This window comes from Pleurodeles waltl, chromosome 11 (assembly GCF_031143425.1).
Source record: "Pleurodeles waltl isolate 20211129_DDA chromosome 11, aPleWal1.hap1.20221129, whole genome shotgun sequence".
NCBI lineage: Eukaryota > Metazoa > Chordata > Amphibia > Caudata > Salamandridae > Pleurodeles > Pleurodeles waltl.
Window position 1 is genome coordinate 84,897,396 of NC_090450.1, and position 16,371 is coordinate 84,913,766.

The window sequence follows — 16,371 nt, forward strand, 5'->3', positions numbered from 1 at the left end:
CATTGGGCATAGTGGCATGTAGGGGGGCACAAATCAGGCCCCCCTATGCCACAAAAAAATAAAAATAAAATACTTACCTGAACTTACCTTAAGTTCCCTGGGATGGGTCCCTCTATCCTTGAGCGTCCTCCTGGGGTGGGCAAGGGTGACAGGGGGTGTCCCTGGGGGCATGGGAGGGCACCTCTGGGCTCCTTCCGAGCCCACAGGTCCCTTAACGCCTGCCCTGACCAGGCGTTAAAAAACGACGCAAAAGCGGCTGAACGTCATTTTTTTTGACCCGCCCACTCCCGGGCGTCATTTTTGCCCGGGAGTGTAAATACGACGCACATGCCTCGGAGTCATTTTTTAGAAGGGAACGCCTACCTTGCATATCATTAACGCAAAGTAGGTGTCCACGCTAAAAAATGACGCAAACTCCATGAACTTTGGCGCTAGACGCGTCTTATGCCAGAGTATAAATATGGAGTTCGTTTTGCGTCGAATTTGCGTCAAAACAAACGATGCAAATCCGGCGCAAACGGAGTATAAATATGGCCCCTAATCTCTTCAAGGAATTCCTTGTGCGCTGAAAATCGACGCACAGCGTGCCGGAAACAATGCACAGCCTGCCTTGCGATGAGAAAATTGCTGCACAGCCGAACCGGAATAACGCAGCCCGACTTATCAAGTGAAGAATCGACACAGCGCCTGCCTTGAGGCTGGAAATTCGACACACAGCCTACTGGATCGACGCACAGCTGAACCGGAACAACACAGCCTAACTTCCCTAGTGAAGAATCAACCCGGTGCCTGCCATGCGACAGAAAATTGACGCATCACCTACCGGATCAACACATCCCCTGTGACTTCGTGCCGCACGCCCAGGATTTCCACACATCTTCCCTGGGCGTCAAAAAGATCCCCACATCGCAGTGAAGAACCAAGACTGCACGCCAGAAATCGACGCAAAGCCCCTTGTAGCGTGGAAAGAAACAAAGCAACGTCTGTGCTGTGCAGGAAATTCCGATGCACACCCTATTTTTCCACACATCTCCTCCTCTGCGGTCTCCTTGCGTGTTATTTTTTACGCAAACCAGGTACTTTGTTAAAACAAGAGACAACTGTTGCTTTCTAAGATTTAAGACTCTTTTAAACCTGCAAAAGTGATATTTCAACTTGTGCTTATTGAATCTTTATTGTTTTGACCTTAATTTAACCAGATAAATATCTTACATTTTTCTGAACCTGTGTTGTGTATTTTTGTGGTGTTTTCACTGTGTTACTGAATGGTTTATTGCACAAATACTTTACACATTGCCTTCTAAGTTAAGCCTGACTGCTCAGTGCCAAGCTACCAGAGGGTTGGCACAGGATAATTTGGATTGTGTGTGATTTACCCTGACTAGGATTGTGGTCCCTATTTGGACAAAGGTGAATACATCTGCCAACTAGAGACCCCATTTGTAACAGTCTGCGTTAGCCAAGACCTTTTAATGTTACTAAAAGTGTGTATAACATACTTATAGGGGTTTTCCGCCAGACTTTATCCATTTGTCTACGACTGTATCACTCACATGTTTCTTACACCTACTCAACTATGCATCAAGGTGCAATGTTAGCCCACTTCAGCCATTGACTGACTTCACTATGAGTTACAACATGCTTCCCTTTTCACAAAAAGCACACCCACTCACAAGGTATATCCCTTCAGTGCCAGGTGTACAATGGTAATCTGCGCACTTTTGAGAGCAGAAAACACTTTTGCATGTAGCTAATTTTTTACCAAATATTTAATGAGGGCCTGGCAGCTTCCCAAACAATAAAGTGTTGCAAAAACCATGACAAAATAATTGCCAAAAGGCTGGCATCCAAAACAAGATCTATTGTCTTTGCCTATGCTTGTTTAAAAAGCGGATGTCCATTAAAAGATCAGATGCGGCTTTAAAAAAGTTTACTATTTGGGAAGACATTCATGGAGCAGACAAAAGGACCTCTACCTTCTCTCCCCAAGATTGCCTGACAAGACTCCCAAAGGGGAAGCTCTCATATGAGGACACCTTCCCCTTTCCAATTATTTACCACCCCAGCTTGGAGAAAGGAAACTGGTCAAGGCCATGTAGAGATGTAACAGCTGATTACACTTTTAGAGGCACAGGGAAGACTACCAGCAACTTCTCTGTAAATGCTATGCAACCCTCCATATACAGGGTTATTATTTCTTCCTCTCGGTGTGTGGTGTGTTGTGTACTGCATATAGAATGCTAGATTAGGTGGGAGGGCATGAGAAAGTTTGAAGGATGAATGGTGAACAGATACAACACAGTGTGTGCTTGAGAATAAATGTGATTGCAAAGCAAGTTATTTTGTACATGCGCACAGAACATATTTGCAGAAATTAACCAGAAATATTATCAGTAGGTCCTAAATGTGATGTAGAAGGTGCAGAATTTGTCCAGTTAGCAAAGTTATTCTCCAAAATTGAAGACTTTTGGGAAAAGATGGTAGAAAGGCTGATTGTGTTTTCTTGCTCTCTCTCCCCATTGTGCCACTTCCACCCTTGCGTCTTTCATTCGCCTCATTCTGTGTTGCCTCATCAACCCATTACCAGATGAAAAACGGAAAAAAACACAATTCTATCTCTTGCTCTGCAGTCAGAAACCATAACCATTACTCACCTTTTTCCACCCTGAGGAATTCCAAAAGTTGTTGAGCAATCTCCTGAATCCGGACTTCCAGGCTTCTTTTCCCTAGGCCTAAATTCCTCATAGTCATCATTCCAAAGCGTCTCTGCTGCTTCCATGTGTTTCCGTTGGAAAACAAAATCCCTGGAAGAAAAATCAGCAATGAGCAAAAGCTTTTAACTTTGTAAGGGTCTTCTCTAGCACATGGACAGCCCGTGCTTTGGTGCAGTACCAAGTAATATCCCAAAGGATGGAACTTAGGAGCTGACATAGGGGCTGACCTAGAGTCTGTTGCAACAGAGTACCCTCTTGCCAAACTGAAGGTCCATCCACCTGATTTACCGATGGCCACACCTTAAGTATGTCAGCGACAGAGACATTGCTGGCATAATTATTGCTTCAGGCCCTCGGAAGTTTGGCCATTCGATGGCCCACCCGATTTAGAGTTGGCAGTGGAATGGTTAGTTTTTACTCTACCTTACCACTATGAAAAACATGGCAGTAAGAGACAGTAAAAACATTTGAATGATCCCAATGCCATGAGAATCTTCTCCCATGGTGTGGTGGTCATTAGTTTTAATTTTTCAGGAACAAAATTCTACTTTGGGATTTTGTTTTTAAACTAAAAACATGTTAAAAGACGGAGTGTACAGTCATTTAGGCAGAGCTGTTCATCCAGTGCTTAATTTGCGCTGTTGTTCGCAGATGCTCGTTAGTAGCACTTATTTGTCAACACCCACACTTATTTCTGACAATACCACATGTTGGTGCTGTCTGTCTGTTTTTTCAGAAGAGCAAATCAGCAGGTCGTTTTGAGCTTTTATATACTCTGCATTTGGGCAGCATTAGCAGGGCGTGCAAGCTGCGTTGACCTCCCATGAAATATCATCGGCCCTGGCACTATTTTTTTTACAAATTAAACACTGAGGCCCATATTTATACTTTTTTATCGCCGCATTTTTTGATGAAAAATCGGCGCCAACTTACAAAATACAATTGTATTTTCTATGTTTGCGCTGCTTTTGCGTAAAAAAATGACGCAAGTGCTGTGCTAAAAATGTATAAATAAGGGCCTGAGTTCATAAAACTTTTAATACATTGTCAGGAACTGCCATGAGAGCAGTTCTAGCCTATGTTTAGAGTTGTCTGAAGGGCTGGCAGACAACTCTTTGTTGGCTGGGCAGAGAACCCTCGATATGGAGGAAGTAAATTCTATGTCAGGACCGGAGGCTCCGATTATGCTTCTCTTTCCATGTTTTATTTATCCAGCAGCCAATCAGAGAAGTTTTAGAGAACAAAACATATCCCATAAACCATATTAACATCACATGACTAACCATAGAGAAGGACAATATGTAAGGCTGTAACAATAATACACTTCCTCTTTCTTTGCTGCTCCCGCAGCCAGTTAAGTGCTTTATCCCTTTCTGATTTTGTCGTGTTTATTGTTACCGTGCTACACTGTGTATTTATATTTAGATTCTTAGCTCACGCAGCACTCGCACCTATCTTGATTCAGTGGAGTGGGAGCGGACGGCGGCGCCTCGTGCCTGCAGTTCTATTTTTAGTCCCATCGGGACTGTGAGCACGCACGCGTTCGTCTCCGACCATTGCACACTTCATTTAGCGGCGGTGCTCGTAAACGAATGCGTGATTGTCAGAGAGGCGGGAAACAGAAACGTTTCCTTTGCAGAAGGACCCCTCTTTGTTGAGTGGCTGTTTTTCATCGTGCCTGCACAGATTCCAGTGCAACACTGTATAGCCTTATTTAGAGTGGAAATGTTTGCATAGGCTCTGCAGGCAGCTCCCTCCACGTTTTATTATCTTCACTTTAACGCCTGCTGGGGTTGTGCACTCCCCCTGACTGTAGCCCTTGGCTACCCTATGATACGCAGTCCCTTTGGGGCCTACCTGAATTAAAATAATGGCAAAATAATATTCTTATGATGATGATTATTATTTTGGTAGTGACGCCCCTTCTTTGGAAGAAAATTTTGTAGGAGCTTTGGACAATAGTGTACAACTCTCTGTCAATAAAGCCTTGGCAAAGGCCCTGGGGCCCCTTAACCACCATTTTGAAAGCTTTGCCCGACATAAAGGTTGGTTGTCCCTGCTCGCACCATCAGATGAGGCTCAGTCTGGGCACCCAAATACCTCCAAAGGTAAATCTAAGGCCAAGAAATGGCCTCATTCCAAATTATTTGAGCGCTTATCTGCCTCCATTCAGAGCGAACGTGGTTACAGTACCTCTCAGCCCCAGGGGTGGCAGGACGCTGGTCCCACCCCAGACATCTCAGATTCTGATTCCGACTCTCGGTCTGATAGAATTTTAAATTCTTGACGTGTAAGCTAGAAAATCTTTTATTACTCCACTATACTGGCATATCTCTTCTGCCCCCAAACTAAATCAGCTCATTGGGTCCCAGCAATGGAGTCCCATCAGCAGATAAAACTACCTAAGTTGCAACTCTATCAGAAGCTCAAATCTAGGTTAGATCTCATCTAAGTAAAGCCATGAAGCCAGAAATGAGACTGGGCAGTCAAACTAAATGACATCCAATGCCATGTCAACCCCTGACATCAAAGGAATACTGTAAAGAAGAAGAGAGGAACTCCTGGGGTGGTCATAGAACTAATTTGATAAGAATGCCATCCTTCCATCCCAGGGGGAAGGCTGTCAATGATTGCTGTCACACATTAGTGTGGAGGGAATGTAGAGCCGATGCTCCTGCATGTCAAATCCGAGGCCGAGACGTAGTGCTGAGCTGCTCCTCTCTGGCCTGGTGGCCTATTTAATGGTAATGATCTGGAGGTCTGTAAGGTGCCCTTGAAGGTCTGGCCTTCAGGAATGTAATGTTATAACTTCCACACCAGAGACTACCAGTTTTAAACATTCAACATAGGCTACTGTCAGTTCTGCCTAGCAAGACCAGCCTGCACCCAGTGCAGATTATCATATGTTAGAACAGATAAGACCCAGCTTCCCTATTTCCCACATGGGGGGGTGCTAAGGGTCTCTAATCATTGGACGGTTCACCACCTGTTCACCCAGTTGTGCTGCGTTTCTTTCCACCCTTTAATTTCTGTCTTCTGCAAGAAACCTTTGATCGTCGTCATAGCTGTCAGCTAACTCTTCTTCCAGCCCCCTAGACTGACAGTTATCACATGGCTAGCACCCAGGCTGGCCCTCCATAACCAGCAAACAGTTCAAACTATCCCTTCTGACTATATGTACTTACTGGTGGGGCTTCAAGCTGTGTTGCTGCTCTGCTTCAAGGAGACCCTCTCCTTCGTCAAGGCCACCATCTGAACACCAACAGCATGAACTATGTGGCTAGGAGCGCACTCCAATATTTGAGTTAGCACACTGGGCTCCATAACAGCGTACACTGCAGCTGTTTACCTCTTTGCATTAACCATTGACTTTCTCAAGATTTTAGTGAATTTATACAGTGTGTGGTCATAGTACATGGTTTATCTTTATTTAGAAAATAATTATTTTGTATTGTAGAGGAATGCTAGAAATATTATCACCGTTTTCGTCCCATTAGCCCTGACAGGCTCCATAAAAGCAGTCTTGAAGTCTGCTGCAAGATTTATCTCAGGAGCAAGATGCTTTGATCCCACCTCACCAGTGCTCATTGCCCTTAACTACCTCCGATCATCCGGGGTGTAGCTTCAGGGAGTGTTTGGGGTGTTACACCCTACCTAATAAATGTATTTTGTGACAAATAGTTGAGTACAGGTGCTTTCAGTAGAGCATTGTGAAGTGTCTGTTCTGTCGGATTTCACTAGGAATTTTTACACACAGAGACAAACACTCACATACACCCTCCCACCTCTCTGTTTGGAAAGGCTTGAAAATGTTGGGTATTTAAAAAAAGAATGTGTTTTCTCTCACTTCCTACCCTTACCAATCTGCATTCCTCTCCCTTTCCGCTGCCCCTTAAGCCCTTCTTGTACGCCCTGCTTGTCGTATAATGTATTTTAACATTACGGCAGTGTGATTGTTGGGAAATCTGAATCCCACCCCCCCCACCACAATCTTACTGACCAAGCTATGCCCCTGCCAATCACTAACTGATTGGAAGCATCAATAAACTTGTAAACAAAGATTATTGGAGTTCATCATTCAGGGTTCTAAAACAATAAGATAGGCTCATCTTTTGTATCACGGTCTTCTGGTCCATAGAAGAATGGACATCCCGTGACAATTGGTGTTCCTAGGGAATCTGCTCATATGGCTCCACACTTGGTGGGGACAGACCTCAGTGCTGGTGGGATGGGGTAGAGGACTTTCACATCCAGAGGGTTAGTTGGTCTGTGAGACCGCATCACAATGCCCCACACAGCACGTTATTCCCTGATGGGCTAATTCACAGTGTCTACCCTTGCCCAGTGATCCACACTCAGATGATTTAAGTTGCCTTAATGTTTATTAGAACTGAGCAGATCTTGGTTTCTGTACATCCATTGTTCTTATTGATGTTTTGTATGATCTTTGTAGAGTGGCTAGTTCTTTTAATGTTAGTTTGCCTTAACCTGTTTTGTAGGCTTGGTCAACCCTTGGTGATATTGAATCTTTATAACTTTGTCTTGAGAATTGTTATTTGACTTTGAACTTATGTTTGTAATAAAATCCCTTAACTTTATTCCTGGCTGGAGTTTTCCTTGTATGGCCATATGGGTCATACTATGTAAAGTAATTGATTTGTATTAAAAATTTTTGTTTGGATCTACCACACCCATATTCTTGCTCCAAAGTTACATTGACCTCGATGAGCATTGGTTCCTGCAAAGGATGAAAATGCTCCAACACTCTTATCCCTGAAATCACAGGATCCAAGAAGCACTGTGAGGCAAGCTCATAGAATTACGAAGAGAGTTAGGCTTTCATTAGCAAGGGGGGGATGTTAAACAGTCAAGGCTTATGCTAGAAAGTTAGTTGTGGGGCAGAACACTAAATTCAGTTAGCACATGTGTAATGTCCAAAACTTAAATATTATTCCCAGTATAATGTTTTTGTGGAAATAAATAAGACTTTATTTCTTTAAATTCAATTATTTGATAAGAATGCAGTGTTAAAAGCTCAGTAATCTATTCAAGTTTACTGGTTTAGTCTAGCACAGCACGAATGCTGCGTATTTTCTTAGTTAAATGCATACATCTCAAAGGTCCTTACCTGTGTGGGCTGCAGGATAGAGCAGTCTAAGAATAGTATATGGTTCAGGATCAGTGCTTAATTTGTTCATGTTTTTCCTTGTGCTCAGCACCCGCACTTATTTTGTTACACCAGCACATATTTAAGGAAGTCTGCCACATGGTTGCGCTGTCTGTCTGTTTCTTTAAAAACAGCAGATGAGCAAAGTGTTTAACAATTACATAAGTAACTAAACTAATAATACCAGGGTACTTATGCTATTCTTAAAGCCGTGGGTCACCTAGTGCAGTCCAAACTGTAACATTTGCTGGACTGTAATGGCAAGTAGGTATCGTTGGTTCTGGTATTTGGCAGGACTGGCAGAGACCTGACGTAAGCCAAGCAGCAGTGGCCTCCAGAGAAATATGTTGGGCCATGGCACTTATTATTTTACAAATTAAGCACTGTTCGGGAAAGAGCATTGAACAGTAGTCTTTCTTCCAGCTTGACGCATGCAGACACGTATGGTTCAGCCCACTGCTTATGGCACTAGGAGCGGTGCAGGGAGCCTGAGCATTTGGTAGGGCAGCAGAACCAGCCACCCCCACCGGGAGAGCTCTGAGAGTCAAAGTGCTTTTGCAGGGACACAGCCTGAACCGACAAAGGCAGCAGCACCTGCTGGAGAGTCAGAAATATTTGTATTCTCACAATTAACAGCAGCTTAGGATTTCAACAGTAGCTTTAGGGAGGTGGGCAAAGGTTGAGGGCAGCAAAACGGAATAGAGACCTTGGGTGAATTACTGGGTCTAGTTGAACAATTGGGCACACCACATCAGGGAAATCACAAGTACAGAGAGCGGAGGAAAGGCACGGGGCAAGCTGCGATTTCAGAAGCAGTCTACCCCAGCTTTTGGAGGTTCCCTCAGGTCACGTTCTAGCCCAGAATTGTACAAAGAGTTTACCCAGGAACCTGCAGTCTCAGAAGGGGAAGAAGTATCTCACATGCTTCCTGTCAGCACCTTGCTGCATGCCATGTTTTTGGCTGATGCATGCTCCCTTAACATTGGAGCTGCTGCATCAATGACACACTATCTGGGACCCGCTGGGTATTCTCTCAAGATGTGAATTGCGCGGAGCGCATGTGACAATATTAGGCTAACAGAACGCCACATGATACACTTGGGCTTCTGTGAGGTAGAGCAAACTCAATGAACTCCCAAATGAAGGCAGGAGTTGGCCTTATAAAATGTTTTTTCCACAATGGTAGTCAGTCCATTGGGAGTTGTCCCAGTTTTCCCTATTCCAGTTACAATAGAGTTTTTTTTATGCAAGGTCAGTTTCTGATTAAGTGTACAAAAGGCAGTGATTGGAAAGTCATGTTTTATTTGAATGCATTGCGCTCCCTAATTTTTCTTTGTGCTCACTGCCCACCTTTTTTCCTTCGGACCCGATTGTTTTTCTTGCCATTGTGGGGTTTTCCTTTATAAAGTATCCTTCCTTAATGTGTAATTGTCTGCTTGGTGATTCAACACTCGTGTTTCTCCAGCAGTTGGAGTTCATTGAGGATCTTCTTTCCCTGTCTATTTTGGTTCTTGTTCCTGATGCTCAGGAAGCTTATTGTCCTGCTCTTATTACTAAAGCTGATTACACATTCCATCAACAATGACTTGATTGACAAAGAAGGCTTTTTCCCCCTTTTGTGCGTTTTTCCTCCTAGCTGTGACCCTCTAAAAGAGACACCTGTCATCTTTTCACATATTTTAATCAGTGCAGGGCAGCATCGTCACTTCTGAGAGAAGTCACCCTTTCTACAGGCAGCATGGAAGGGCTTACAACAGACCATTGTCGCATCCAGTTTTTGACACCTCAACTGGCGGGTACAGTCACTGGGTCGATCTCTATTGGGTGAGACATGAAGAAGAGGAAGAAGGTGGCTTTGCTCTTGGATCACTATTTTTGGTCAGGTTGAGCAGCAGCATGTCACAGTCCACCACGTTCGCTACTTGATGTTCTTCTCACGCACCTGATATCGATATCACACTTTTGCGATCTCTCTATGAAACAGGGAGAGAGGAGCACGAGATCCACTCTCCAGTTTCAGTGATCTCGGGTCAGGATGGGCAATAGCAATACGTCTCCGATCCCTGCAACACTTTGCAAATCAAAGTTGCCGAGAGCAGCATGTGTTGCAGTTGGGTCTGCTGATGCACACTTGAAATGACACATGTTCTCAGCATACTTTGCAGGCTACCTCTTTGTCCTTTCAGATCAGAGAAGTGGTCCCGGAGTACATCCCATACTCCTTCAAGAGTAGCAGGCATAATATCCTGCCTGTGGCTGAGTCCACCTTTCACTGCAGAACGTTTTAGGGTAATTTCACATGACAAAGTGAACTCTGAAGTGACTCACAGGGTCACCGATAATATTCAGAAACATTGCCAGTTAGGCTCAATCGAACTAGGCACTCAAATTCAAAGTCGTCTCCAGATCTTTGGATGAAACCCATTGTTAAAGAGAGAGAAAAGTATTCTAACTAGTTGGGAGTCAAATCAGAGCTAGCTGGAAGTCAATCACTCAGATCTATGGTAAATAGAATTTATTTCATGTTTTTCTAAATGTCATACGATGGAGCATTTTACAGATCAGCAGGGAGGGAGATCCAATCTGGTGCGGAGAAGTATTGGTTGAACACTTGCATGTTTTGAGTTTGAATGTTTCAAGGAGTGGTTGAGTATAGTTCTCAAATCTTAGGCTTTCTGAGATGTTTCAAAAATAGGTCAGAAAAGGAGGTCATTTTAAATTAGTCACTTTATGAGTAAAGCACCTCACTTTTAATTTTATCATCGCTTCAAAAGGGAGCCAGTAAAATTCCCCCAGGATGGGTTTGATGTTGCTGAATTTCCTGTAGAAAAGAGGAGACTGGTACTAGAGCAGATTATTTCTTTGATGAGAGTAAGCACTGATTTCAGGGTCCCAACCAGGGCTGCAATTTCATAGATGATATGTGAGAGCAAAGGAGTGTGTTGCTACTTTTTGGTGGGATAGAGAGAGGACTTTTTGATCTTTTTAAAAAGGAGCAGATGGAAGTTGCTAATTTCTTGATTTGGTCAATTGTTAGGATGACTAATGAAGCTGGATCAAGGGTGGAATCAGCTATTTTACAAACAAAACATATATGGGCTTCAATAATCTTTCTTGGAGCTCCTTGTACATTTGTTTTAATCATTTGATTTAACATTAAAACAACCTAAAAAGGTTATTGAGAGTATCTTGCATTCCTATGTTTACCTTCCGAAATTTTCTGGAAAATAAAGCGAAGCATGAAATTGAAAAAACATTTTCATGGTTCTTATAAAAGGACAGCATTTTAAGGCAAGAATAAAATCAAAGTTGAGCGTGGGTCAGCCGGTACTTAGTATATTTATAGAGAGACACGGACATCTTACCTTTATTGCCCAAAAGGTCTGAGAAGAGTGGTGTTGATGGTCGCCCAGAGAGTTCTTCAGAATGGGAAGTGAGAGCGTTTCGTATTGTCTGGTACCCATTCAGTACAATCACAGGCGTTCCCCCCAGCCATATAGTGAAAATATTCCCATACGTCTTTGCCAGCTGTGGAAACAAAAATCAAAAACTCCTCAGCCAATGACATTATTTTTTATCTTTAAACTACTCTATTGTTCTTGTGAGTTCCTATGAGGAACCTCATATTACAGCATTGACTAAGCTATAAAAAGGCCAACTGAACCTCAAGCGGTAGCTGCTCTCTTATCTGTGCTGTTTGAATACCTTCTCCATCTCTCTAGTTGTCCCTCATACTGTATTGCTGTCCTCTCATCACGCATCCCTAATCCAGGGTTAGGAGCAGTAACCATCTGCTGTCTACACACCTTTGGGTTGCACTGGACCCAGAGTACCAACCTGTCCTCCACCCACAGGGCTCTTCATACACAAAGCGGAATGTAACACAAGATGGTTGACCTGATTTATAGAATCTACAATAATACAGAAGATTCCTCATTGCCCTCCCTGGCAGCAGAATTGCCCTACCTTGGTGCCCTTGGTGGCAAATGTGCCACCGGTGGAGACTGCTCGACTCCAGTCTTGTGCTTACTGCACCAGACAGTATGGGAGGCCAGGCAACCAATCTAGGGTGACTGGAAGGCTATCATATCTGAAAGTGGTATCTCTGTGACACACCACCAAGGAAATGGTTGCAGAGTTTCACAGAAATGTTCGTATGATGTCCCTAACATGACGCAAATCCATCATCACCATCTTGTGAAGGACAGTGGGTATATGGGCACTGACAATTTGTCACCACTGTCAGTGCCCACGTATGTTTGAAACACTCTCCAAGCAGTGACAGGCATTGGTGGATTTTCTATGAGCTGGCTGAGTGCAGCCACTTTGCTGACAAAGCCTCCGTCACCCTTTAAGGACAATCTAGATATGGTAGGTTTTCAACAACCACCCTGACAGAAATCTCAACTTTACTTCAGTATCAAACAGGCAAATCCTGAATCAGGAGCTCTACTTCACGCATGTCTCTTTATATTGAGAGGTTAAATTTATCATGACCATTTGGCCTAAACCTCAAATCATTGCGCAAAGAGGGGACATGTAGAAATTACAATAAAAAGATTTAATCTGGGCACATTGTGAAAGTTGTATAAATCTACTTTCTATCAACATAGAACGCATCTTGGGCCAGATGGAGCAACATTTAGAATTGTGACCCGCAAATTGCGAGTCAGAGCGACTCGGAATTTGCGAGTCGCAATTCTGAATTTTGGATGGTGTCCCTGACACCATCTGCGATTCGCAAGGGGGTCGCAAATGCCCACCTCATGAATAATCATGAGGTGGGTCGCAATTTGCGCCCCCCTTAGGAATGGCGGCCCTCACACGGATGGTGGCCTGCTGCAGACAGCAGACCACCATGTCTGTGACTGCTTTTTAATAAAGCAGTTTTTTTTTTTTTGTAATGCAGCCCGTTTTCCTTAAAGGAAAACGAGATGCATTACAGAAACGAAAAATGAAACGTTTAATTTTTTTCAGAGCAGGCAGTGGTCCATAGGACCACTGCCTGCTCAGAATTTTTTTTTACAGTGCCATTCAGAACGGGGAAGAGGTCCCATGGGGACCCCTTCCCTTTTGTGAATGGGTTACCACACATTTCAAAAGGGTGCAAAATGCGATTGGTTTGCGACAGCGTTCGCGGTTACATACCAATCCTGCATTGCACTGCGACTCGCAATTAGGAAGGGAACACCCCTTCCTAATTGCGACTCGCAAAACGAGGTTTGTGCATTGCGATGTGTTTTTGCACGTCGCAAACTGTGAAATTCACTGTTTGCGATGTGCACAATGCTTGCTATATCTGGCCTCTTGTGTAATAAAAATGCATTCATCACTCTCTGGAAAGACGTCCACAGACTTGCTGCAAAAGAATGCTGATCTGCATTTCTGAAATCTGGAGGCTGTAAGATTCCTAAGGGCAGATTTAAGAGTCCCTAGCGCCACCTTAGCATCATTTTTTGCCGCTAAGGTGGAGCTAAAGTGTCACGCGCCATATTTACAAAGTGGCGCAATGCATGCATTGTGCCACTTTGTAAACCCTTGCGCCACATTATGCCTGCACCAGGCATAATGTATGCAAGAGGGGCGCACCCCATAAGGGGGGCAGAAAAAAGGGCGCAAGGAAATCGAAGAGATTTTCTTACACCATTTTTTTCAGCACTTTTAACGCCTGCTTAGAGCAGACGTTAAAACGGGGCATACCATTATTTATAATGGACCCGTATCTACTCTGCAGGAGTAGCTCCAAACTTTTGGCGCCACTCCTGCAGAGTACATCAATAGCATAAAAAAGACAATATTGCCCCTACCCTGCGCCGTGGTGCGCTGCATTTTAAATTCTGCGCACCTATGCATGGTGGCGGTAGGGGGGGGCTAAGGGACGCAAGGAAAGTGGGGCAGCACTAGGTGCAGACCACTTTTCTTAAATCTGCCCCTTTGTGATTTCTCAACTGACAATCTCAGTGCTCGCTGGGAAAGGGGTTGGTATGTACAAACATATCATCAGGAGGTGGAGGAGATAGACATGGAGGCATGGAACCCAAACCATGAAGTTGTACATCAAATATGTCATGGTGGCATGCAGTGGAAGTGAGCACAGGCTTGATTTTGTGACATGCCTATGTAGTCTCTCTGTGCACATGGCGCGGCGAGCCGAAGTTCGTGATGATCCCTCACATTGGGACTTTGGAATGTTCAGCTCTACTGAAGACAATGAAGGGTCCCAGGGTGAATGCTAGGGGGCCCTGGCCGGCTGTTCCACCATTCCAGCGCTTGTCTTTCTGCCTCTCCCTTGTTTGTTTAAACAGCATGTCATAAACCAGTCTCCATAGAATTACTGTGAGAAAACCAAAGAGACCACCTTTTAAACAATTGACATGGGAAAAATATGTGTTGCACTTACAATCACCTGAGTACCCAGTGAGAGGTGGATAAGGAGCTCATTCTGGTGATGGACAAGAGAAGACAAGACAAAGACAATAGTCCATGAAATCTGAATAAAGGTCCAGGCTCTGGAATTCTACTTGGTTTCCAAAGATCACCATTGCAACCTTTAGTTGCTATTTAGTTTAAACCAGTGTTATTGCTCCCAAGGCTCATGGGATGAGCAGGCAAAGAGGTAGCCTCAATGAGCCTGGACCCATTTCCACCCACAGCAAGATCATAATATCATAAGCATGCAAAGTAGGAATACAGAAGATGAAATCAGAGAAACAGCGAGATTGTGATTAAAATCGATTTAAAACAGACACAAATGCTGGGGTTACCACCAGGAGAAAAAGGTGCCGACATGCATTTGAGGGAAACAGTTAGCCTTCATGCATTTGCAGGGACATGGTTGGCATTTATGGATCTAAAATGATACAAGCTAATTTAAAATGGTCAACTCTGACACGGTGCAGTTCATCTTCTTCTACCTGTGTTCTTTTTTTTTTTTAAATACCTGATACTGGAGATATATGTTATTGAGGTTTCAAGGATGTGATACAGACACAGGTATGTTTGTACTGCCTCGTGTATGAAGACAGCCACATCACTGCTTCCTTCAGTACTTCCAGCCAGATTCTATGGTCTCACACAGTTATTTTGAGTAGCCAGTCTCTACAGTCTCACCCAGATATCTTAAGTAACCAGATAACAGTTTCCTTTCATGCTTACGATCAGATCACAGATTCCTTTAGTGCTTTGATAAGTCTCTATAGTCTCACACATTTATTTTGAATAGACGGATTACAGCTTCCTTTTGTTCTTCGGGTTAGTGCAGTCTCACACTTACAAGCAGGTGGATGAGGCATTCCAACTCTATCAGGTACTCCTTGGCTCAGTGAAGTCACTCAACCTGCTGGGCGCCGAGGGCCTCATTTACAATCTTTTGGCACAGGTCAATGCTGAAAGCTTTCTTGCTGCTCTGCTGTGGTAAAAAAAGGGCAAGGTACAGTGCACAATGGGTTGCCATGCACCAACGCAGGCATCCTTGCACCATGGTGCAAGGATGCCCGCGTTGCAGGGATGATTGTTTTTGTACTTGAAGGGAAACCTTCCTGCACAAACACAATCACTAGAGGTGTTTTCCTCTTTCAATGTGTGCTGCAGAAAGCAGCACACAGAAAAAGGAAAAACAAGGAGAAATAAGGGTATTTGTCCTCGCTGCACCTCCCTTACGCCTCCCCTGTGGAGGCGTGGGCTTTTGACATATTCCCAGGTTAAGAAATCCTTGTAAATCTGGTAATGCGTCAAAATCCATAGGAGATGCGCAGGAACAACCACCACCTGCAACACCTATGGAACGCCTTTTTGATGCAAAGTAAGGTAATGTAGCGACTTGCACTGCGTTGCCTTACGCCATACCTACAAGGCCATGAAAAGCCAAGCAAAGCGGCTTTGCGTGGCCTTGTAGATACGGGCCCGCAGCCTGCACCGGCAGCGCGTCCAAAAAAGTGATGCACCAGCGGTGCAAGCCACTTCTAAATGCGACCCTGATTTTCTTGATGGTGCATGCATTTGTTAAGGGAGCTGTTAGGTGTTCAATGCTGATTTAGCCAAGTAATTTCAAGCAGTGTAATGAGAAGTGTAATGCCTCCAGATGGTGATGAGGACCTCTTTTAGTATGTCCAAAGGTAATGCCTTAGGGCTTTCTTTTTATGTATCATTATTTCATCAAGGATTGCCATAAAACTTGAAACAATTTAGGAGTGTTTATGGTTTGGTGGATGTCATTAGGCCAATTGTGCATTAGAATACACTCTAAATAGGGCGCGCAGGACATACACACAACAGCCAAACGCTGTGTAACCCTCCTAGTCCAGTTATGTCAATTCTTCAGGAATCACACATCAGGGAATCACACGCCAGTCTGGTATTCACTCGAAATCATACCACAGAGCAATTGTACAGGAATTTGAGACCACCTTGTATTTTCCCTTGTTTCCAACTATGAGATGTGGGCCAACTGCAGGAAATGGTCATTCCATCAACAAATATCTAACAGCCCTA

General features: G+C 44.0%; 1 protein-coding gene across 1 annotated transcript in view; it reads right to left on the bottom strand.

Moving 5' to 3' along the window:
- Positions 1 to 16,371, bottom strand: part of LOC138265440 (cytochrome P450 2J5-like) — a 94,780-nt gene that overhangs the window by 71,512 nt on the left and 6,897 nt on the right. The window contains exons 2-3 of the mRNA XM_069213144.1: positions 11,247 to 11,409; positions 2,655 to 2,804 (exon numbers count right to left, since the gene is read on the bottom strand). Coding sequence (XP_069069245.1) covers positions 2,655 to 2,804; positions 11,247 to 11,409 — 313 coding nt within the window. The remainder of the gene's footprint in view (positions 1 to 2,654; positions 2,805 to 11,246; positions 11,410 to 16,371) is intronic.